The 24,482-nt window shown below is 46.0% G+C and overlaps 1 protein-coding gene across 1 annotated transcript in view; it reads left to right on the plus strand.

The window, feature by feature from the left end:
• LOC123767944 (uncharacterized) overlaps nt 1-24,482 on the plus strand; it is a 276,215-nt gene that overhangs the window by 103,943 nt on the left and 147,790 nt on the right. Inside the window, exon 6 of the mRNA XM_069316973.1 lies at nt 9,163-11,673. Within this exon, the coding sequence (XP_069173074.1) occupies nt 9,163-11,673 (2,511 nt within the window). The remainder of the gene's footprint in view (nt 1-9,162; nt 11,674-24,482) is intronic.

The raw sequence follows: 24,482 nt of genomic DNA on the forward strand, positions 1-24,482 counted from the left end.
AAGCCACACACACAGACTTTCATGCCATTTTAAAGTATTACATTTCATCTTGCAGACTCACATCACCCGGTGATGTTTAATTCCTTATTGCTGTAGACTCAAGTCAAATCAGTAATGGCGTGGGCACTATATATACGCGTGATTCACTGCCCAACATAGCTCTATGATCTGCCGAGATGACCATCGGGCCGCCACTGGCTCCCTAGACAGCTTCCCTTAAACTATTTACATTTTTCTTGGGCGGTGCCGTCAGCTTCATAGAAAATGGAATTTAAGAGGGGGAGACTTCCGGGAGTTGGACATAGTTGGGACGTCTAGGGGACGGCGCCCCTGGCAGCCTGCAGATACCACTCACCACCCGAGATACCACACACACAAACCACGGCTCAGTGCTGGTACCACGACTCCGGTACGACCTCCCACGATGTGGGGAAACCTACCGGCGGGAATGTATTTATTTTATTATGTAGTGTTATTTAAATTAATTATATTTTATTTTTTCAAAAGCGGACTCTATATTTTAGGATTTAGCTAACTGTCCAGACACTTTGACTGGACGGTAGAGTGACGGTCTCGATTCACGCAGGTCGGCGTTCAATCCCCGACCGTCCAAGTGGTTGGGCACCATTCTTCCCCCCCCCCCCGTCCCATCCCAAATCTTTATCCTGACCCCTTCCAAGTGCTATAAAGTCGTAATGGCTTGGCGCTTTCTCCTGACAATTAAAAAACAAATTAAAGATTAACTTCCACTTCACAAACTTGATGGGGTTTATTCTAATATATTCTACCTTATCAAATTTAATCGATAGTAGATTTATTACTAGAGGTTTTTCTACCTCTAATTATTGGTAGTTAGGCATATGAGATGAGCTCATCTGTCTGTTGAATGTGGCTGTCATAACCTTCCTCAGTCACGTGTACTCAAGTCTCAGACCGGGTGATAATGACGTCCTCGGGGTTGTGTGATATTCCAGTCCAAATATATGCAGAGGAGGAGTCACAATAACGTGGCTGAAGTATGTTGACCAGAGCACACACTAGAAAGTGAAGGGACGACGACGTTTCGGTCCGTCCTGGACCATTCTGAAGTCGATTGTGATCACAATCGACTTGAGAATGGTCCAGGACGGACCGTAACGTCGTCGTCCCTTCACCTTCTAGTGTGCGGTCTGGTCAATATATTACTTCTTGTAGTCACAATTTACCTGCAGAAATGTTACATCGTAAAACATGACAACAATATCCATATTTCAGGTGTGACATGAAAGAAAGTAATTATCAGTAATCATATATTCTGACCCGATAGGGTATGTTCCCATGCGGTATAACCGACTAACTACTTATATATATATATATATATATATATATATATATATATATATATATATATATATATATATATATATATATATAATAGCCATGAAAATAAGACAAGTATGCGTTATAACCGGGTCACATGCACTTAGGTGTTGAGAAGTTGTGGCAACAAATATTAACTCTTTCTTGTATTGTAAGGGTCACTTAGCGGTCTGGACTCCCGATATGTCTTGATATTCTCGTCTCGGTATCCTCTCTCCTCCTTAGTTTATAGTCCTACGACTGTAGGGTTAATATCAAACTAATTAAATACGTTTTGGTGCGAAATGTTGGCGACGCGGTAAATGTTTATCTCGTTGTCTGGAACGAATTTTATCATGCACTCCATCATCTCTTTTTAATGAGTAACTTAACTATTTTTATTTATATTGAATTGACAGTGATATGGGAGATTTTTCCCGCAGGAGCATTGTGTAACTGGGAACCTAAATTTAGGCAGGTTTTTAGATCGGTTGCTATGATCCTTAATCGTGGTACAACTAGGTAGTATTATCTAGGGTCATTATACTGTTAGATATGGTTATCTGTGTTCATTAAAAACACACATGTAATACCCCTCAGGATCATTATAAACTCTCCCAGGGACCACCACCCAGGATCATTATAAACTGTACCAGGGACCACCACCCAGGATCATTATAAACTGTACCAGGGACCACCACCCAGGATCATTATAAACTGTACCAGGGACCACCACCCAGGATCATTGTAAACTCTACCAGGGACCACCACCCAGGATCACTGTAAACTCTACCAGGGACCACCACCCAGGATCATTATCAACTCTACGAGGGACCACCACCCAGGATCATTGTAAACTCTACCAGGGACCACCACCCAGGATCATTATAAACTGTACCAGGGACCACCACCCAGGATCATTATAAACTGTACCAGGGACCACCACCCAGGATCATTATAAACTGTACCAGGGACCACCACCCAGGATCATTATAAACTGTACCAGGGACCACCACCCAGGATCATTGTAAACTCTACCAGGGACCACCACCCAGGATCACTGTAAACTCTACCAGGGACCACCACCCAGGATCATTATCAACTCTACGAGGGACCACCACCCAGGATCATTATCAACTCTACGAGGGACCACCACCCAGGATCATTATCAACTCTACGAGGGACCACCACCCAGGATCATTATAAACTAGATACCACCACCCAAGGCCTCTTTGGCCCAGGTGACACTACCCTAGGTGCCACTGTCTTAGAAGGCACTTCCCCGGGCAACATGGCACCAAGTAGCACCTAGCCTCCCCCCCCCCCTCCTCCCTTCCTTGCCTGGTTTTCTCCCTGTGTTTCTTACTCTCTCTCTCACTCGTCCGTCAAAGTCTCCACCAACGAGGCTATTAACAGCGGGATATTTGCTCCGCTCGGTAGCAACAGCCAACGATACTTCTGGGGCTCATTTTTCACCGGTCGCGTTGTCGGCTGGTAATGGTTTTTTGTTTAAATAATTGTTGATGTATTTGTTGTAGCTGATTTAGAGTGCTTTTTGGTCTTGATATACCTCGTGTGTGCTTACCTGCCAGTGTTTACGTATCAACGTACAGTGACGCAATATCAGCGGTTTTTGTACACGGCTGCATATTGCAGCTCAATACCGTACGGTGCATTCATCACTGTGCATTCATCACGTTGATGAATGCACGAGTTTTATCTGGATTGATCTTGGCGGGCCGGGGGGGGGGCGCTGGACGCTTCCCATGTTGTTGTTGTTTAAGATTCGCTACCCGAAACAAAAAAATTCCAAGTAGCACGGACTATGGTGAGCCCGTAGGGGACTTTTTATTCTTAGACGCTTCCCAGGACGACGTAGGTCACCAGGTAACGGCCCCAGGGTGTCCTGGGGTTAATAAAAGACACAAAACCCACGAATTATTGTTTGTGTCGAGAGGAAAGGGTCAAAGGTTAATTGCCTTGTGATGGGGTGTGGGGGTTGTTATCGTGTTGGTGTTTAAGGCTTTATATAGAGTGATGTTTTATGTCATTTGTGTTAGAATATATTAACATACCTTTATTCAGTGTTAAATTTTGCTGGTTAATGGGTGGAGTTTTGACAGTAATATTGGTTTATTTGAATTATAAATCAAATTTGTCCCTTAAATATTTCAGTAAGAATGAAAATGGAATTCAGAGAAAATAAAAATATAATAAGAGGAACTTAAGGGGGTTTCTTTTAATATATAGATAAACTTCAAACAATTGTGTTTAGTTTCTAATGAACGTGAACACAATTATTAGTAGGCTGAAAATATTCAATATACGAGTTTAAATTCGAATGTTTAGATTGCAACTTAGAGCTCGAAGCCTGATTAGACAAATTAATTGCAAACTAAAAATAGTTTGTACTTGTTATAAATTCCTTGTTTTTTTGTTTGTTTTTATTGGTTACCAAATGATGTGTACAAATGTTGATTTTATTGCTCAAGTGAGGAGCACTTTAATTCATTATCGCCAAGGTGTACACTAATGTTGTTGTGTTGGTGTACACGTGTAGGTGGTCTGGTACTGTAAACCTTTGGCAGATACGTACACAGAGTAACTCTACACGTGTGGAGGGGTGTCGGCCCTGGTGACTGTTCGCAGGTGTGGCGCTGGGTGGTGTGGGCCGCCACATCTGCCACACTACCTGTGTCTTCCCCCACCCCCCCTCATTACCACATCACTATCACCACCACCACCACCACCACTCCATTCACCACCACCACCACCGCATTTCCCACCACCCACCCACCGCCATTCCATCCACCACCACCACCACCACCACCATCACCCCATTTCCCACCACCCACCCACCGCCAATAACACCACCTGAGTTCTGTGAAAAAGTTGTCTAATGTGATGTAATATTCACCCTTATGACTCACGGGAGGCGACCTTGAGACATGAACAAACAATCCACCCCTCACACACAGCGTGAAGATCTGCGGATCAACATGAGTGCAATAATCATGCAATGTGCTCAGGTATCCCACAGTTATCATACAATAGTTTTAATAATAAATATATACGGTAAGGAAAGCTGTGGCATTAATATAATGTACAGACGTGCACGGCGGGGGGGTGGGGAAGGGGCTGTGTCAGGGGGGCCAGATTACCTGCGACTTTGCTGGTGCTTCTCAATATATGTTTAGAATTATTCAACTTATTTATAGCTTGTCGTGTGCGTCACCCTGCCCCCCACACACGTGCGTAAGAGTGGCAAGACTGTTTTGATTATACATGTGATTGATCTCAGTGTGCTCGTGGGTGGCTGGCTGTGGTGTACAATTTAATATTTGTCTCAGATATTTTGGTAAACAAGTTTAATTAATAAAGAGCCATGTCTAGTTTTAACATGGGTATTTAAGCAGCTGTATATATATATACAGCTACTCCAGGCTCTATGAAGAGCTACGTAGTGTATGTTAAGAGGTAACTATGGCATACTAAGGTACTTGGGCATCTATACAGCTGCCCTAGACAGCCCTAGACGCCGGCGAGAAACAATGGGCAGAGTTTCTTTCACTCTGATGCCCCTGTTACCTAGCAGTAAATAGGTACCTGGGAGTTAGTCAGCTGTCACGGGCTGCTTCCTGGGGGTGGAGGCGTGGTCGAGGACCGCGCCGCGGGGACACTAAGCCCCGAAATCATCTTAAGATCTCAAGATAGTTATCAGGGGCCTAACGGCTGAGTGGACAGCGCTCAGGGTTCGTAGTCCTAAGGATCCGGGTTCGAACCCCCGCGGAGGCGAAAACAAATGGGCAGAGTTTCTTTCATCCTGATATTAATGTTCACCTAGTAGAAAATAGGTACCTGGGAGTAAGACAGCTGCTATGGGCTGCTTCCAGCGGATGTGTGTGTGTGAAAATTAGGATTAAGGACTTGCCTGAAACGCTATGCGTACTACTGGCTGTACAAGAATGAAAGAACTCTTGTATATATATAAATAAATAAAAAAAAATATATATATATATATATATATATATATATATATATATTTATATATATATATATATATATATATATATATATATATATATATATATATATATATATATATATGACGGGTTACATAGCGTGTATATAGCAAGAGTTGGCATATATAATATATAATAGAGTTGGCAGGTCTCATTGTTTGCACGTGAAGTCTACGCAAATCTCCCGCCGCTGTTCAACTAACTTTGTACACTAAGAGAAGTTAGTGGGACAAGCGCGGGACGTAATTAGTTGTTTATTTATGTAGCGAAATGTGAAAGGATAGAGTTAGGGGAGTGTGTATGAATATAGAGGATAAGACGATGGGTGGAGGGTAGAGTATTATGGGTGGAGGGTAGAGTATTATGGGTGGAGGGTAGAGTATTATGGGTGGAGGGTAGACTATTATGGGTGGAGGGTAGAGTATTATGGGTGCAGGGTAGACTATTATGGGTGGAGGGTAGAGTATTATGGGTGCAGGGTAGAGTATTATGGGTGAAGGGTAGAGTATTATGGGTGGAGTGTGTTATTTTTAATCTTAGCAGTGTTGCTGATCATGTTATTATTTCTGCTTTTGTTATTGTTGCTCTTGTTAGTGGTCCTGCTCTTGTTAATGCTGTTGCTGTTGTTAGTATCGTTGCTCTTTGTTATCATAAACAAGTCTGGGGAGTACGAAAAGGAGAGAACGAGGGAGGGATGGAGGAGAGGGAGGCAGGGAGGAAGGGAGGGAAGGAGGGAGACAATGAGGGAGGCAGGGACGGAGGAGAGGGGGGGGAAGAATGTAGGTAACAAAGTGGTGAGAGTGAGCCGTGTGTATGAGGGAGTAGGTGTATATACCTGCCTCAGCGTTTACATGTGTGTATATTTACCTTGGCTTGTACCTGGTGTTCCACAAGGATTCCGTCATCGCTATAGCCATGTGTGTGTGTGTGTGTGTGTGTGTGTGTGTGTGTGTGTGTGTGTGTGTGTGTGTGTGTGTGTGTGTGTGTGTGTGTGTGTGTATTCATCAGCTCTGTGATGAACGGTTCTTCAAGTATATTAAGTCGTGGCCAGCTGGTTGAACGAGCATCACATCTGGCAATTACCCACCACATCTGACACTACCATACTTGACAGCCACCACACCTGGCACTTGTCATACCTGCCACTTATCCACCTCACATGACATCCATCGCTTTTGGCATATATCCACTGTATACCAGGTTCCTGTCCCCTTGTACCTGCTCTGATGCATCACTTGTTATGTGAAGGAGGTCTGCCCTCTATGAGAGGTAGGGACTGCTCACTGTGGGAGGCAGGGGCTGCCCATTGTGGGAGGCAGGGGCTGCCCACTGTGGGAGGCAGGAAGTGCCCACTGTGGGAGGCAGGGACTGCCCACTGTGGGAGGCAGAGACTGCCCACTGTGGGAGGCAGGTCATTCAACACATGTAGAATAGAAGCCCCAGTCAATACCACCAATCAGGATTACAAGTCAGTAGCCTAAGTCATCACCACCAATCATTACCACCAGTCAATAGCATCAATCAATACCACCAATCAGTACCACCAATCAATACCTCCAATCATTACCACCAATCAGTACCACCAGACCCTGAAGCGTTACACTGATGACTCCCAGATGGTCAGGTGCTGGTTCAGATGCTCATTACTTCACACGATGAGAAAATTAATCAGTCCCGAGGGTACAGTGGAGCTCAATACCCTCGTGTGTGTGTGTGTGTGTGTGTGTGTGTGTGTGTGTGTGTGTGTGTGTGTGTGTGTGTGTGTGTGTGTGTGTGTGTGTGTGTGTGTGTGTGTGTGCGAGCTGGTATATTTGGTTGACTGTGTGGACAAAAGCTCAGATATTACAGGTTAAGAATTTTATATATATTTTTTTATTTACATATTTTAGTCAAATGTGTACACTGATGCAGCACATTAGCACTTGATTCATTTCTTAATTATTCCGTGTTACAATTCGCTGGGTTGTGGTTCATGGCGCCTGAGATGTGTTAGTATATCTCTCTAGGACTGCCACTAAGGTAGACCTCCGTACCTAGAAGCACTCGGCTCAACACACTCAGCCCAAAGCAGGAGTTTCTGGACTCAACAAGGCTCGAGAGATACTGTTAGCATGCGAAATAATCAGTAAAGTGTACGTGTGTGTTGGTTAATATTGTAACTTAATTGAAATTGTAAAAGAACTTGATTCACCTCTGTAGTTGAGTGGTCAATATTCCACTAGACTGTGTGTAATGGGACAGTTGAGTGGTCAATATCCCCTACCCTGTGTGTAATGGGGACGTGTCTAACCCTGTCCATGGAAGACAGAAGAATGTTTATATATAGTGGTTAGCATTCTAAGTCAATTTTCACACGTTTGTGTTTGAATCTGTGCCAATAGACAACAATCTCCTCAATTACCATCACCACCACTACAATCCCCACCATCACCTCCACTATAACCCCCCCCCCCCCCACCCATTCCCCCACACCAGCCCATAACTCCCGCTGCCTGACGGATACACAGCCTCGGGCGAAGAAAAAATAGGAAAAAAGAAAAGTTAAAACACACTGGAAATTCCAGTAGGGGTTAGTCACTACTTGAAGTAACTGCTGTGCCCAGAATTGTTTGTCTGAAGTAGACAACGTGTGGTTGTTATATTTGGGGGCGCTACTCACACACCGCATGAAGCGCAACCTCAGTGGAGAGACATATTCAGACGAGGAGTCACAATAACGGGGCTGAAATATGTTGACCAGACCACACACTAGAAGGTAAAGGGACGACGACGTTTCGGTCCGTCCTGGACCATTCTCAAGTCGATTGTTAGAATCGACTTGAGAATGGTCCAGGACGGAGCGAAACGTCGTCGTCCCTTCACTTTCTAGTGTGTGGTTTAGTCAACGAGAGACACATTGTTTCTTGTTCCTGCTCCTCGGCTCTCTGGTGACGGGTAGTTAGGAAGCCGATCTTGAAAGGTGAGGAAACAGCTGTTGAGAGCGAATTGGGGAATGTCTCCTTCAGTGAGCTGTCGCCTCGGAGGATGCAAGTGAATAGCTTGAGTCATTTCGCCGTGCCTCGGGCGAGTTACAACTTGGTCGAGGGCTCTCAGGAATCCCAACGACCCCTCCTCCTCGTAAAGTAAGACGGGATTAGGCCGCCTTAGTCAGGAGGACGCGCGCCTTGACGAATTGAGCCGGAAATATTGGGTCGAGTAATGGGTTCCTGCCGTGGCCTCAGGTGTGCTCGAGTGAGGTTGAGATCAGTTGTTCTCCTAGTTGATCTCTTCCTATAGCGGCCTCACGCCCGGAGGCTCTAAAGTAGCGGGCAGACGCGGGCGTGGCGTGGAAGTGAAGGAGAAGCAGGTAGCGTGGACGGTAAGCTTGGTGTATGTGTGTGTGTGCGTGGCGCTATCTTGGTATTGGCGCTAAATATACTGGGAAGGCTGGTGCCAAGTGGCGGGTCGGGTAGAGAGCCCCCACACCCGCTGCCCTGTTGTGTCAGGGCACTACTCAGTTCTCACTGTCCGCTCGTGGCACCATCAACTCCCTCCCACCACCACCACCATCAAACCATCACAGCTTCTTGCCTGCATCACCACCACCACCACCATCAAGCGCCCCGCAAGGTCACGGGTCACCACAGGCCGTGTACATGGCTGACCTGTGTCCCATTGGCGGTGTTAGCATCAGCGTTGCTTGACAGTAGTGGCGGTTGGGCACTTGAGAAGTGACATAGTGAGTCTAAGCGTGAATTTCGGATAACAGGTATCGCTGCGGTGGCAACGCCCCTGAGTTGATTTTTTGGGTGTGTGTGGTGAGGCGTGCCAAGCAAGATGGCTAACGTTGGGCTGGTGGGTCAGACCTCCGCCATGAGTCAGAGCTTCCACCACCAGGAGGTCAAGACGGAGCGCTCCGAGCGCTTTGATCTTAAAACCCCGGAAGGAGACCTTGGCGACGTAGAGGCTGACTTTCAGAGTTTAGTGAATGAAATGGCAAAAGACAGCAGTATACGCTCTAGCTACAAGGGCTCTACGCAGTCTTTCAGCTCCTCGAAAGTAGTGCAGGAGTCTTCCATTAGTTCCTCCAAGGTAACAAAGCAGTCCTTCAGCAGCAGCAACAACGTGATCAGCAGTAACAACGTGATCAGCAGCAACAACGTGATCAGCACCAGCATTAACGGCAGTGTGGGGACTCCCAGATTGACCTCCAAAGGAGCTCCAAAGGACCCACCTCCACCTCCACCTCCAACAGCTCCATCCGATAATGGCATCGTTACCGCATTTCTTGCTCAAGTTATACCTGACGACGGGCCGACGGTGGTTCCCAGTGGTGGTGAGGAGACGGAAATTGTGGTGGAACAACCTATGCGTGTCAGGGACCGTGTCAAGAAGCTGGAGAAGCAGCTGTCCACCGAGGACATCTCTACAGGACCCCCCGAGGTCATATTGCCTCGCCATCGGTCTGGCTCTGTCAGAAACATTGCGGAACAGTTCCGTCACTTGGACGAGTCCTCCAACCAGCCACCGCCGCCCTCCATTAACGCCTCAGCATTCAAGAACATCAAGAACTGTGCTTCCACCGAGTCCATTGACACAGACGCCTCCAAGACTATCCTGACGGGGGAATTCCGGAGCGTCAAGGATATTGTCAACACTTTCTCTCAGCACGAGGAGACTACCTCTGTCAAGAAGGTAGATGGGGAGTTTAAAAGTGTGAGAGAAACTGCTTCCATTTTCCAGGACCCCATCCAGCCCATGACGCCACCCATACGTCCACCTCCAGCTTTCCTTACTGATGGCCAGACACCTGAAGCTGCGTACGTGGTGGAGGCAGTGGATCCCGTGGCAGTGCTGCCTCCTGCCACCATGAAAAGGCACCAACCACCCGTGCCTGTACCCAAGGTACCGGATTCTGTCATCACTACTCCGCAGACGGCGCCCTTGACCGATCCTGCTTGCCTCTCTCCTCCCAGACCGAGGCCTCCAGCACCTGTGGCACCTGTCCTCGACCCTGTGCCAGCCCTCGAGCCACAGCCCGCCCCCATTTATGACTTCGCCCCCGCACCAGCACCAGAACCCGCCCTCGTGCCCAACCCCCCCGTGCCTGAGCCAATAATTCCCGCGGTTGAGCCCGCCCCTGCGGTGCCACCCAGAGATGCCAAGCCCACCGCACCACCCCCAGTGCCTTGGAGGAAGGTCCGAGAGGAGAAGCTCCCGCCACCCCCTGCTCCTGAAGTAAAGCCGGTGGCTTCTCTTGTACCTGACGGTGCAAAGATACCGACGCCGCCTCCACTACAGGTCGAAGTAGTGGCCCCGCCCGCCCCTGTTGAGGAAGTTGCCACGTCGTCACCTATAGCAACACAAGCGGCTTCGAAATCCGAAACGCAGGCAATTTCCTATCACGAAAAGAGTATATCCGAAGCTGTGGAGATCTCAAGTGAAGCGGACAAAGCGTTTGAAGAAGCTTTGACGGAGATAAATAAATACTCTGAAACACTCTCTCAGACGTCAACGGAAAGCCGTTCCACCTCTGCTGAAACGGTCGTCCAACAACCTATCCAATATTCGGCGCAAGTTAAATGTGAGGTTAGATCTCGAGTGGCAACTCCAGAAGTGCCTCCTGTCGTAATACAGGAGCAACAGCTCTTACAACAACAGCAGCAGCAGCAGCTGCTTCAACAACAGCAGCTAGAGCAACAACAACAGCTACAGCAACAACAACAGCTACAGCAACAACAGCTGCTACAGCAACAACAACAGCTAGAGCAACAACAGCAGTTACAGCAGCGGCTGCAGCAACAAAAGCAGCTAGAGCAACAAGAGCAGTTGTTACAGCAACAGCAGCAGCTACAGCAACAACAGCAGCTCCAGAAACAACAGGAGCTACAGCAACAACAGGAGCTACAGCAACAACAGGAGCTACAACAACAACAGGAGCTACAGCAACAACAGCACCAACACCTGCAGCAGCAGCAGCAGCAGCAAACGACCAGCAGCCACACTACAGTCTCGAGCACCAGCACCCGACGCAGCAGGAGCGAGATGAAATCCTCCTCCACTTCCTTCTCCTCGGCTGTAACAAACTCCAATGCCTCGTCCTCCAAATTATTCAGCAGCAAAGTCGCCATAGCCAAAGCCACAGGCAAGCCCCCCAAGTTCGAACCCATGGATGCCGGACCTCCTCCCAAGTTCAGCCTTCTCCGTAGTGCCAGCACAGGCAGCATGTCCACCGCAGACGTAAGCGGCGGGAGCTTGAAGCATGCAGGAAGCGACAAGGACCTGCCTAAGTTTAACGTGAAGAAGGTCAAGCAGGGTTTGACCGTAAATACTAGTAAGTTATCTCTGAAGTCTATTACATAATGGTCATTCACATCACTGCCATTCTTGAGGATGTTTTGCTTGGTTTATCAATAGCATTTGTGATCATTTACACCTCACAGTTCATCTCACAGTCACTACATACATCAAACTTTCAAAACAGCCTCATTTATCGTCCCCCTCTCACTATTATGGTACAAGTACAGTGAATCTTGTCTCTTGAACAAAACCTGAGACTGTTCTAAATTCCTTGAACATTTTCGTATCCGTTAACGATACGTCGCTGTGGAATGTGTCGTCTGTAGCGCTTGATTACAAAGCTTCCTTTGGGTGATAGACTGGTTGTGTAACAAGTGGCGTTAGCTTGCCGGGGAGTGGTGTCTTGATCAGGTCCTTGTTCTTACGGGTCTGACATGACGAGCTTGGAGCAGGTCGATGTTTTGGGGTTCTGACTTGAGGGAGTTCGAGCAGGTCGATGTTTTGGGGTTTCTAACATGAAACGCTTCGAGCAGGTCGATTCTTTAGGGTTCTGACTTGAGGGACTTCGAGCAGGTCGATTCTTTAGGGTTCTGACATGAGTGACTTCGAGCAGGTTGATTCTTTAGGGTTCTGACATGAGGGACTTCGAGCAGGTCGATTCTTTAGAGCTCTGACATGAGGGACTTCGAGCAGGTCGATTCTTTAAGGTCCTGACATGAGGGACCTCGAGCAGGTCGATGTTTTTAAAGTATCCGACATACGGAGGTTAACATTCTGGGACGTTTTCCTGCGCCCCATATAAACAAAAAATAATTGCATTAAAACCTTTTACTGAAGAGTAATAATACAAATAATAATAATAGTATTTTGAAGTTCTTTTAGCATTGGTAGAACCTGATAAAGTTGTGTATATAAAACAGAAGGGAGAGGAAGGAAGGCTTTATTTTGTGTGTGTGTATATATGTATATATATTATACAGATGGCTTGAATGTGGTGATATTTCCATTCACAGCAATTTTCAAAATCGTGATTATAATTCTGGTGGAAGACTAATCCTTTCCTCAAGTTGGGGCTCGAACCCGCGTTGTGAAGTGTGTGCCAGGAACACAGGCAGCAGTAGTTAACAGGGCCATTCACAGATCTGTGTATACTTCACGTGGCACTATGTTTGTGTATAAACAAAACGTTCAGTATTGATGCGAAGCATAATATATATAAAATTGTGCTTGTTGCACATTACTGGGAAATGTTTCTTGCTCCGCTGGTGGGTAAGATTGGCTGTTCATGTTGGTTGCTTATGGCTAATTTACGATGGATATTTATATCATATTAACTCATCATTTTATAAGAGAAGTCATTTATTTTCTTCGTCTATCTGTTAGGCCAATTGGCAACGAAGAGACACACACACACGCGCGCGGTGTGTGTGTGTGTGTGTGTGTGTGTGTGTGTGTGTGTGTGTGTGTGTGTGTGTGTGTGTGTGTGTATGTGTATGTGTGCGCGCGCGTGTGTGTATGTGCGGTGTGTGCATACGAGCGTGTGTGTTTATGCAAGTATGTGTTTGTTAGCGTGAGTAATCATGCACCCTGTGCCCTTAAGCACAGGTAACATGACAGATATATACGAGCAGAGTCGTGACTAATGTTTGACAAGACAGGAGTCTATATCTGGCCAAGGAAGTGACGTCTCCTTCAAGTATGAGTAGAGAGTGTGTACGCAACCTGAAATGTACGGCTAGTCTACAGCACCGGTTCCCAAATTGGGGGGTCCATGACCACTTTGGGGGGGGGTCCATGACCACTTGGGGGGATCCATGACCACTTGGGGGGGGGGGGGGGGACCATGACCACTTGGGGAGGGCCATGGCCTCTTGGGGAAACCGTTTTGCAATATGTAGGGGCCCATAAGTTGAGGCAGTGTACACGTTATCATACTCAAACAAAAAATAAATAACATTTACGCTTCATTTTTTTAATATCTGGTGTAAGGGGCCATTAATAAGGACTATGAAAAAGGGGTAATGACTGTAAAGTGTCTGGGAACAACTGGTCAATAGTCTGGCATCTTTCATAATCCAACATCCACTTTCTTGCGACTGGAATGCTGACAGTTTGATGGGTGCGCGCGCGCGCGCGTGTGTGTGTGTGTGTGTGTGTGTGTGTGTGTGTAGAGGAACAGTTTTGTATTGTTTGAGGCAAGAGATAGGGAAGTTGGGGTGTCCAATGTACTGATGATTTATTTTGATTGTATCTAATGACTCTTCCTCTTGACTGTTCCAATAGACTTCCTCTTGACTGTTCCTCTTGTTTAGCACTTAAATCGATGCCTCCTCTTTTCCCATCTCGGCCCCATCTTTTCCAGGAAGGAGGAAAGAGATGGTGAACCACCTGTGTCACCCAAGTGGTGAACCTCTGGACCACCTGTGTCACCCAGGTGGTGAGCCTCTGGACCACCTGTGTCACCCAGGTGGTGAACCTCTGAACCACCTGTGTCACCCAGGTGGTGAACCTCTGAACCACCTGTGTCACCCAGGTGGTGAACCTCTGAACCACCTGTGTCACCCAGGTGGTGAACCTCTGAACCATCACGCCAAAGCTTGCTATTTCTTCCCAATTTCCTACGGTGTTGTCTCTGACCTTCTCGGCCTACCGTGTTGTCACAGACTTGTTAGGCCTCTGGTTTTGAGTGTCGCAGGCTTCTAGGCCTACCGTGACGAGCGTGGGACTTGCTAGACCTCTCCTGTCATTCACCGGGCTTCTGGTACTTTGAATGTCTTTATGGTATTGTGGATGACCTTGTATCGTGACTGAGCTGAATCACGTAACGACCTGAATTTAATGGGGTCGCCAAATTGACGACCCCAATTTAGTTGGGGTTGCTAACAGGATATCCCCTGCATGTGGGGCTGCTACTGCTGTGAGGCGAGCAATGTCGTGTTGTGTTGTCGCAGCACCCAGGCACTCTGCAGCACCTTGAATGTAATAACCTGCTACACTCTGCAGCAACTTTAAATAACCGCGTAACGATGCTAGCTTCTGTGCGTGGTGTACTGTGGTACTTTCTTATAACCGGAGATATACGTATTAAGAAAGGGTACTGGCGTCGAGGGAGTCAGCGATGCGTCTGCGGTGGTCTCTGCCGTTGCCAGTCAACTTTGGCACCAGTATTTGTGTCGGTCCACGCACCAGATGCGCCATTTGCTAGTTAATCGTTATTTGTAGTGGTGTGGGGCGGGAGTAGACTGTGCCTAGTTGGGTGAGGAGCCCGCGAGATGCGCGCCGGGAGGTGATGTCATGTGTGTTGGGTCGTTGGTGCCGTGCCGAGGATCACCTGAGGCACGCCTTCCGTCTGGCTCATTGCTCAATATAGGTGCAGGCTTTTGGGGCTGCAGGTGCCGCAGCTCCTGCACGTGCTGCAGTTCCTGTAGGGGCTGGAATTCCTGTCGTGGTTCATGTCAATTGCCGAAGTCGTCGTCTGTGATACGTCCTCCTTCGGCGATCAGTTCGCAGCCTGACTTCTCTATTTCTACCCCTTCCGTTCCTTTAAATGTGTCCGAACTTACTCATCTCTGCGTCTGAAAATCCTTCCCCTTAGCCTGCCTCTGATGGTGGTGAGTCCATCCCCACGCTGGGCTACCCACCAACCCCCACACACACTCACCGCTGCTGCCCACATTTACCTACTGCCCACGCGCGCGAGGCTTTAGCAGCCAGCGGGAAAAACTCGCCGGTGGAGTTTGAGTCACCGACTGATCTTTGAAGCAAGAGATGTGCTCCTCTCTCTCTCTCCTTTGGCCCCATGTCCGCCAGCTGGTTATACCGGTACTCGGAAAGGTCTTTTTGCCAGCGGTGTTTGTGCAAGGGGGGACGAGGCTATCAATCTTTTGGCCGGTCGAGGAGAGTATTTCAAGAACGGAAGGCTGAGAGCCCTGGTTGAGAGTGGGTCGAGGAGTACAGCTCTCTGTGTGGGTGTAGATGGGACTCCCGCTGCTGACGGCGTGGAGGGCTTGGCTTCAGTAACCTCAGCTTGCCAAAAGACATTACTTAACTCACCGCGTGTGTCTACATAAGCGTTCTCCCATATTAACTTTGCCTGGCGGAAAAGTAGTAAAAAGATATTAATATGATGATCTTACTAGCGCAAAAGTAGTTTTAAACTCACTCAAAGGGAGAGTAAGAGTAATGTTAAGATCCCCGTGGATTGTGTGGCCCGTCACACGTCACATTATTATACAGGTTTGAAACTTGTGGTTATGGTTGTATGGCGGTCTTGTCTCTTTTGTATTTGTCCTCTGATCGTACTTCTCTTAATTATTACTATTTGAATATTGAAGTAACCTGTGTAGGTCAGGGAGGACGTTTTCTGTTTTGGGTCGTCTGGTTGGTTAGGGAAAGGGCACGTTAATACGACAGTTTCTTGACGTTGGGGAAACGTTAGGAGGACGGGCTGCATCAAGGTCTTGCAACCGACCTAACGTACTCTTGCACCTCGCTACACGATGCCCCTGACCGTCAAGGTTCAGATAGTCTGAGCACCTTCGTCAGCGTTCATTCTCCAAGTCCAATTTTCGATGAAGGTTGAGGCACCGGGTTTCAATTGAATCAGTTTATAATAATTTATATTAAAAGTTTATTATGGATCCCAATACGCATTCTGTGAACGGTGCCAGAGGCGTCACATAATGGCTCCATAAACTGGATCCTAATTTTCTTTAAGCTAAACCATATACGTTTTTGGTGAACTGTTTTGTTTTGTTTTAATACAGTTCGTATTTCCTTGTGATGCCCGGCACATATCCAGTGGGCGGCGGTGGTCAGGTTGCAGTCATATGTGTAAACTATGTACCGTAGACACATTTGTGATGACCAAAACAGAGATCCAGAGACACTTGAAGATGTTACACGACCAAAGATCACATTCACTCCTAACATCTATACCACCTATACGGGCTACTCATGCCCGTGCCGCCTCTTGTGGTGGCGTGACCAACAACAACACAGTGATGGCCACCATTTGTGGCCGTACATAATCTTTTAAGTTACATATTTACGACATTCTTGAACGTTTGTGATGTAGTTATCCTCCAAAGGATACCTGATCAACCAGGCTGTGACTCATACGTCAGGCTGCGAGCAGCCGCGTCCAACAGCCTGGTTGATCTGTCCAGCAACCAGGAGGCCTGGTCGACGACCGGGCCGCGGGGACGCTAAGCCCCGGACGCACCTCAAGGTAACCTCAAGGTATCCTAATTTTGTTTGTAATATTTTCTCATATTACCAGCTAAAGTAGTCCCGTTGGGTCTTCGTCCCGGGAGTCTCGCGCCAGCTTCCCCCACCATCAGTGCTTTCGTTTATGTCTTAAATTAATGTTATATTTTTTTCCCCATCACCCATATCCCTGCTGGAGTGTGTTTACTCTCTCCATGCACTCAAGTGTCCGATATACTGTCACTGTCGCGCATATAAATGTCACTGCAACGGCAGACTTGAGTGCTCCAGCTGGAGACTGGTCAGAATACAATGATTGGACACTGAATTTAAATATGGATAGTGCAATTTGTGCACTGTTTGATCTTAGTGCAATATCCGGTTGAGAAGTCTATATAGGGAGAGTTCTCATATACAATGCGTCACCAAAACTATTTCATCCTGAATGTTGCAAATGTATATCTTATAGATTAGTCGAATTGTTAATAAAAGTTGCTCGTCCATTGTGAGTATGGACATCAAATAAATTACGGTTTCTTCTTGCTAATTCTAGAGCATCGCTACGGTACACCTTCACAAACAAGCAACACACTCAGTCATTTTTCTCAAGGAACTAGTTAAGGTGTCCCTGTACACAATCTCTAACCTGAAAAAACTGTCAGAACGTCATAGTATCTTCACGATGCTTACTAGATCACCTACATTTACTCGCTTCTAAGCCCCGGGAAGACCTACCCTGGTCGCTGGCAGTGTTTCTTCACCGCAACCACTGCTAAAATAGCCACTACCCTCACCACCCGCCAGTCTACCATCCATCCAAGCATCACCCAGCATGATAATCTTCTTATCGCTGACGAATATCTGCTTACGAGACAGCCCTTCAGTGTCTGCCAACACATTCTGTGATTGCCCGTCCTCAAACTGGAGAGTCGCTTCTTCGCGCAAGACCCGTTGGTAGATCCTCAAGGACAAGTTTCAGAGCGCGGTGGAAGGCGAAGCGTCTTGTCCCTGGCGGGAAAAAGTCCCAAGCGCCCTCTGTACACTGATAATTTTCTCCCAGCTGCAGAATTATCGTGCCGGAGAATGATCTCCGCAGAGAATTGTCGTGGGGTGCAAATTCTTCGAGATTTCAGTCGTCAGCGTTAAGGAGAGAGGAGAGGTCGTATCTCTCTCAGTTCGATGCTATCTCGGAGATAGCTGACAGATGCGCCAAATGATCCCTGAAGAGTGGCTTAAAATAGGTTTTAGAGAGTGAAGAAGCCTCAGACTTTTTCTGAGCATAAGTAGAGACTTGATAGAAAGCTTTCCTGAGTGTGTTGGAAAGAGTGCGTTCGATCCTGAAGGCACAAATTGGTTCGCTAGCGCGCACGCACGGACGCACGCACGGACACACACACACACACACACACACACACACACACACACACAGTGATGACAGCTCTGCATAGCTCATTTAACGCAGTATATCAACCCATCCTCCTATTTAGATAGTACTTTTTGTAACTGTGAGCACCATCTTACATATATATAGACGTAATGGACAATTATATAGTAGAATTTAGTACTATTCACTTTAAAAAGTGTCCGGAAAAAATTAAGCTTAAAAACCAAACTTAAATATTCCTAGGCCTAGTATAGCACATATAAATGTTCTATATTAGGCCTAGGATGATTAGTTTAGATTTTATTATCAACATAAATACAGAACATTTAGCGGTTTGACCAAATTCCATAGTACCAAATTCTACTTTCCAGTTGTTCATTATCTCACTGTATGTACTATAGTCCACATCGTTACTATAAGTACTGTCTGCACAGGACGATGGGATTTGTCAACCAAAATACGCGTGGAATATAACATCTCATTGACTTGGGTCCTATACAGGGAGCCTCGAACCGCCGACCGCATCAAGATATTAGAACTCAGATACGTTACAAGAAGACGTAAATGTGTCTTAATAAATGAAAGTCTGAAGTTACTGAGAGTGTCTGCAGGAGCAGTGCTTGTGACGCAGCTGCAGCAGAGGTCACGGGTCACTCCCTGCGTCAGACTAAATACTCTCATCCAGTTAAATCACTGGAAAATCGTTTAGGAAGTAATTAGGTAACTTTGATTACTGTAAAAGCGATTACCTAGTTATTTATTGCTTTATTATCAATGTTACTAAACGCTGGTGATCCTGGTAAGAATTCACTTCTTAACGATCAGTATGTGATAATGATAATAATATTTGTCTTATCAGCTGGGTGATTTATCACCTGGTGGTTGGCTTGGTCCTCCTTATGCCATCTTGTATCATGGCATACCATCGTCTCTCTCTCTCTCTCTCTCTCTCTCTCTCTCTCTCTCTCTCTCTCTCTCTCTCTCTCTCTCTCTCTCTCTCTCTCTCTCTCTCTCTCTCACCCGTTATAACCTGAAGAGTCAAGTTGGACCCCAAAATGGGTTCCAGATTAGGAGCATCATTTCAACCCTAAACTCGAGGAAGAACCCTGACGGTTCCCAACTTACATGGCTGCTGTTTTTCAGAGTCTATTTTAAGACTCTTTCATTGAGCCTAAAGTATAGAACCTGGAATTGACTGTAAACTGGACCCCAGTTCGAAGCATGAATATGCCAAAGGGAATCTAGCGCCCCAATGAGGTAATAACGAGATTAATAATAAACTGCGGTAGGACTGAAATTTGGACCTCCTACAACGGACCCCAGAAGGACCCCAAGAGGACCCCACAAGGGACCCCGGGACCCCAGGAGGACCCCTGACTCATTGTCAATACCCAGATGGACGCCAGATGGCGGCATCGTACCCTTCATCTTCATTAATATCAAAACACCAAAAAAGTACCAGGGGCAGCGCCCCCCTCCCCCACCTTGTGTAAATGTTCGCAGTGTAAATTGGCGGGTAATTAGTGAGTTGAAGGAGGGTTGGGATGGAGAGGGAGAGATCGGGAAATGGTGGAAGGGAAACAAGGGGAAGGGAAGGAGAGAGAGAGAGAGAGAGAGAGAGGAGGAGGGAGAGAGAGAGAGAGAGAGAAGGGGGGGGATATGGAGAAGATCTAAAGGGTTGATTTATTTAACCCGTTCTCGGGAGTGTTCCCAACGTTAAGAAGCCGTCATACTAAAGTGCCCCCTTATCCTAACCTACCAGAGGACCCAAAACAGAAAACGGGACAGTATGTCAATTTTGCCAGCCGCATCCATTTTCTACTACGACGATTTTTTTGCCATAGGTAGAGTATACGTCAGAATGCAACGTGCTATTAGGACGGGTTGGATTGTTAGTAGTGCAGTTGGGGGCGCTGCTGGATGGGTGCCCAAACGCTTTGACCCCCACCCGCCGCCAGGCAACATATGGCTGGCAAAAGTGGTGCGATAAGTACCTTGCACATTACTCAGGTGCGTACATAATCAGATGAAGGGGTCTCGTTGTGCAGTCGGCTTCGTGAGGGCTTTATTCCTGGGTCGGGAGAGAAATGATTGGGACAGTCTTTCACCTCATGCTTCTGTTCACCTAGCCGTTAAATAAGTACCCTCGAGTTAGGCAACTGTTGGGGAGTTTGCAGCCTGGATAAGATCAGTAGTTCGAGCTTGGAGTGAACCACGATATAAGTAAGGAATATATATATAAATATATATATATATATATATATATATATATATATATATATATTAGTATATTTTGGTAGCAGTCTTTCCTGTAGACATATATTATTAAATATGACCGAAAAAGTAAGATTAATAATTCTAACACGAATTTTCTCAATCTTTCGTACATTACGCTTCACTGTTGGAGGTAAATCAAAAATCACTTCTCCAAAATTCATTTTTATTTCTAGTCTGACGCGACACGGGCGCGTTTCGTAAAACTTATTACATTTTCAAAGACTTCACAAATACACAACTGATTGGAACTTACGTATCTCTGAGTTTATATCTACATTTGAGTGAGGTGGGAAGGGTGATGTGGCATTAGAACAAGATGGGATATTAATAGGGTATTAAAAGTGTCAACACAAGACAGAACAGAAACAATGGGAATTGAATAGGAGTGTTTGTAGAAAGCCTATTGGTCCATATTTCTTGATGCTTCTATATTGGAGTGGAGTCTTGAGGTGGGTAGAATATAGTTGTGCAATAATTGGCTGTTGATTGCTGGTGTTGACTTCTTGATGTGTAGTGCCTCGCAAACGTCAAGCCGCCTGCTATCGCTGTATCTATCGATGATTTCTGTGTTGTTTACTAGGATTTCTCTGGCGATGGTTTGGTTATGGGAAGAGATTATATGTTCCTTAATGGAGCCCTGTTGCTTATGCATCGTTAAACGCCTAGAAAGAGATGTTGTTGTCTTGCCTATATACTGGGTTTTTTGGAGCTTACAGTCCCCAAGTGGGCATTTGAAGGCATAGACGACGTTAGTCTCTTTTAAAGCGTTCTGTTTTGTGTCTGGAGAGTTTCTCATGAGTAGGCTGGCCGTTTTTCTGGTTTTATAGTAAATCGTCAGTTGTATGGTTTCCAATGGTTTCATCGAAGACATCATAAGAAGGAAAGTGAAAAGCCATGCAACCTCTGAAGAGACAACTAACACAACACCTATACCCCCTATTAGACTATTTTACAGGAACTTCTTTTCCACAGCTCATAAAACGGAGGAAAGGGTCCTGAAAGATATTGTTAATAGAAACGTTATCCCTACAGACAAAAATCAGAGGATACAACTGACGATTTACTATAAAACCAGAAAAACGGCCAGCCTACTCATGAGAAACTCTCCAGACACAAAACAGAACGCTTTAAAAGAGACTAACGTCGTCTATGCCTTCAAATGCCCACTTGGGGACTGTAAGCTCCAAAAAACCCAGTATATAGGCAAGACAACAACATCTCTTTCTAGGCGTTTAACGATGCATAAGCAACAGGGCTCCATTAAGGAACATATAATCTCTTCCCATAACCAAACCATCGCCAGAGAAATCCTAGTAAACAACACAGAAATCATCGATAGATACAGCGATAGCAGGCGGCTCGACGTTTGCGAGGCACTACACATCAAGAAGTCAACACCAGCAATCAACAGCCAATTATTGCACAACTATATTCTACCCACCTCAAGACTCCACTCCAATATAGAAGCATCAAGAAATATGGACCAATAGGCTTTCTACAAACACTCCTATTCAATTCCCATTGTTTCTGTTCTGTCTTGTGTTGATACTTTTAATACCCTATTAATATCCCATCTTGTTCTAATGCCACATCACCCTTCCCACCTCACTCAAATGTAGATATAAACTCAGAGATACGTAAGTTCTAATCAGTTGTGTATTTGTGAAGTCTTTGAAAATGTAATAAGTTTTACGAAACGCGCCCGTGTCGCGTCAGACTAGAAATAAAAATGAATTTTGGAGAAGTGATTTTTGATTTACCTCCAACAGTGAAGCGTAATGTACGAAAGATTGAGAAAATTCGTGTTAGAATTATTAATCTTACTTTTTCGGTCATATTTAATAATATATATATATATATATATATATATATATATATATATATATATATATATATATATATATATATATATATATATATATATACACACACACACACACACACACACAAAGGCTTCCTGTCCCCGACGAAACAATTTAATATATCTTCAGTTGTAGCTGGAACCTTTATCCAGCCCTCCAAAAATGATAGTACTTATACCGACTATGATTGATTGTACGAAAATGGATTGTTCTAAGCAAACAAAAAATGCTCGCGTTTTGTACATTGATATACTCTACATTTCATGCTAAAAAAAATAGGTGAAACAGACACTATATAACCTAACCCTATTCTAGGCCTAAATAAACACTGCCAGGCCTATTGTGCGCCTTGGATCAATGGTGACTTAGAGACTTTGGTTCTAAACTGACAGATTCGATCAGAGATCCTTGGACCCTCTTATATGTCTGCTCCGAAAATGTGTTAAACGCTTACTGCTCCTTGGAGGACATTTTTTTAACCTTTAAATCGTCTTTTAATTATTCGATTTTATCTGCACAAGAAATTAAATACAAAATAAGATGACGGAAAAAGTATCATTAATGTAAATATAGAAATTCTTAAATTGTTAGTTTAAAACGACATGTAAAGTTTTTTGTGGACTTGTTTCGGTAAAAAAAGTTCTTGAGGAGCACGCACACACATACACCCCCCCCCCACACACACACACATTGATTGTGTGTGTGTGATTAAGTACATTGAATGACGGTTGAGAGGCGGAACCAAAGAGCCAAAGCTCAACCCCCGCAACCACAACTAGGTGAGTACACACACACGCACGCACGCACGCACGCACGCAAGACGTAAGCCAAATCAGCCGCTCTGTTCAGTGATGGCGATATACGGTCGAGCTAAATTCTGGTACTTCAGGAGTCCATTTTTTTATTAACACATTCAGATACATTAGCATTTTGGCAGCTGCCCTAGACTATATGAAGGGGAGTACAGTGTGTGTCAAGAACTAGCTTCACTAGACTATATGAAGGGGAGTACAGTGTGTCAAGAACTAGCTACCCTAAACTATATGAAGGGGAGTACAGTGTGTGTCAAGAACTAGCTTCACTAGACTATATGAAGGGGAGTACAGTGTGTCAAGAACTAGCTACCCTAAACTATATGAAGGGGAGTACAGTGTGTGTCAAGAACTAGCTTCACTAGACTATATGAAGGGGAGTACAGTGTGTGTCAAGAACTAGCTACCCTAAACTATATGAAGGGGAGTACAATGTGTGTCAAGAACTAGCTGCCATAGACTATATGAAGGGGAGTACAGTGTGTGTCAGGAACTAGCTACGTGATGCTAAACGTCTTCACCACACAGGATGGTTAGTCATACAGAGGCATGTGATCAGTAGTTTGCACTGGCAGACTCTGGGTGCATTATGAGGATATCATCAACAGCACGAGAGTTAATAAAGCAATAATTTGCTAAGCTCCAGGTACCTCATGCCAACGGGTCTGAAAGGTCTAATAACTGGGCATTTGATGATGTAGTGTGGGAGATCATGCCACAGTTCCTGCTCACAGAGTTTGCCCTTGGAGTGCTCAGGATTGGGAGACCCGTCACCTGTAGCCACCTGCCACAGGTAACGGTAACCCAACCTGATCCTGGCAACCACTGTGGTAGGGATCAAGCGTTGGGGAGGGAGGGAGGGGTTTGGGGTGGGATGGTTTGGTTTGGGTAAGGGAGGTTAAAGAAGAGGGTAGAGTGGCTCAGGTAATGGAGAGAGGTTGTGGACTTCTGTGGGGAAATTCAGGATAAGGCACCACCTGAGACAGGCACCAGCTGAGACAGGCACCACCTGGCGCAGGCACCACCTGGCACAGGCACCACCTGACGCCCCCCCCCCCTCATCTTAGTTTACCCAAGTGCTTGCTTGTTTACCTGGTGGAAGTCTGGGTGGAGGTGACGACAGGGCGAGACCTGGGTAGAAGTTCCTCACACCCTCCCTCCCCCCCCTCTAGGAAGAGTGGAGAGGGTTCCTCCGCCCACTCCCCTCTACTCTTACCTCACCCTACTCCCGTGCCAACTACTCCTACTGACACCACCTTTACACCCACCCCCTATCTTATATCACACCCTTCCCCCTACT

This window comes from Procambarus clarkii, chromosome 86 (genome assembly GCF_040958095.1).
Source record: "Procambarus clarkii isolate CNS0578487 chromosome 86, FALCON_Pclarkii_2.0, whole genome shotgun sequence".
In the NCBI taxonomy this organism is placed as follows: Eukaryota; Metazoa; Arthropoda; class Malacostraca; order Decapoda; family Cambaridae; genus Procambarus; species Procambarus clarkii.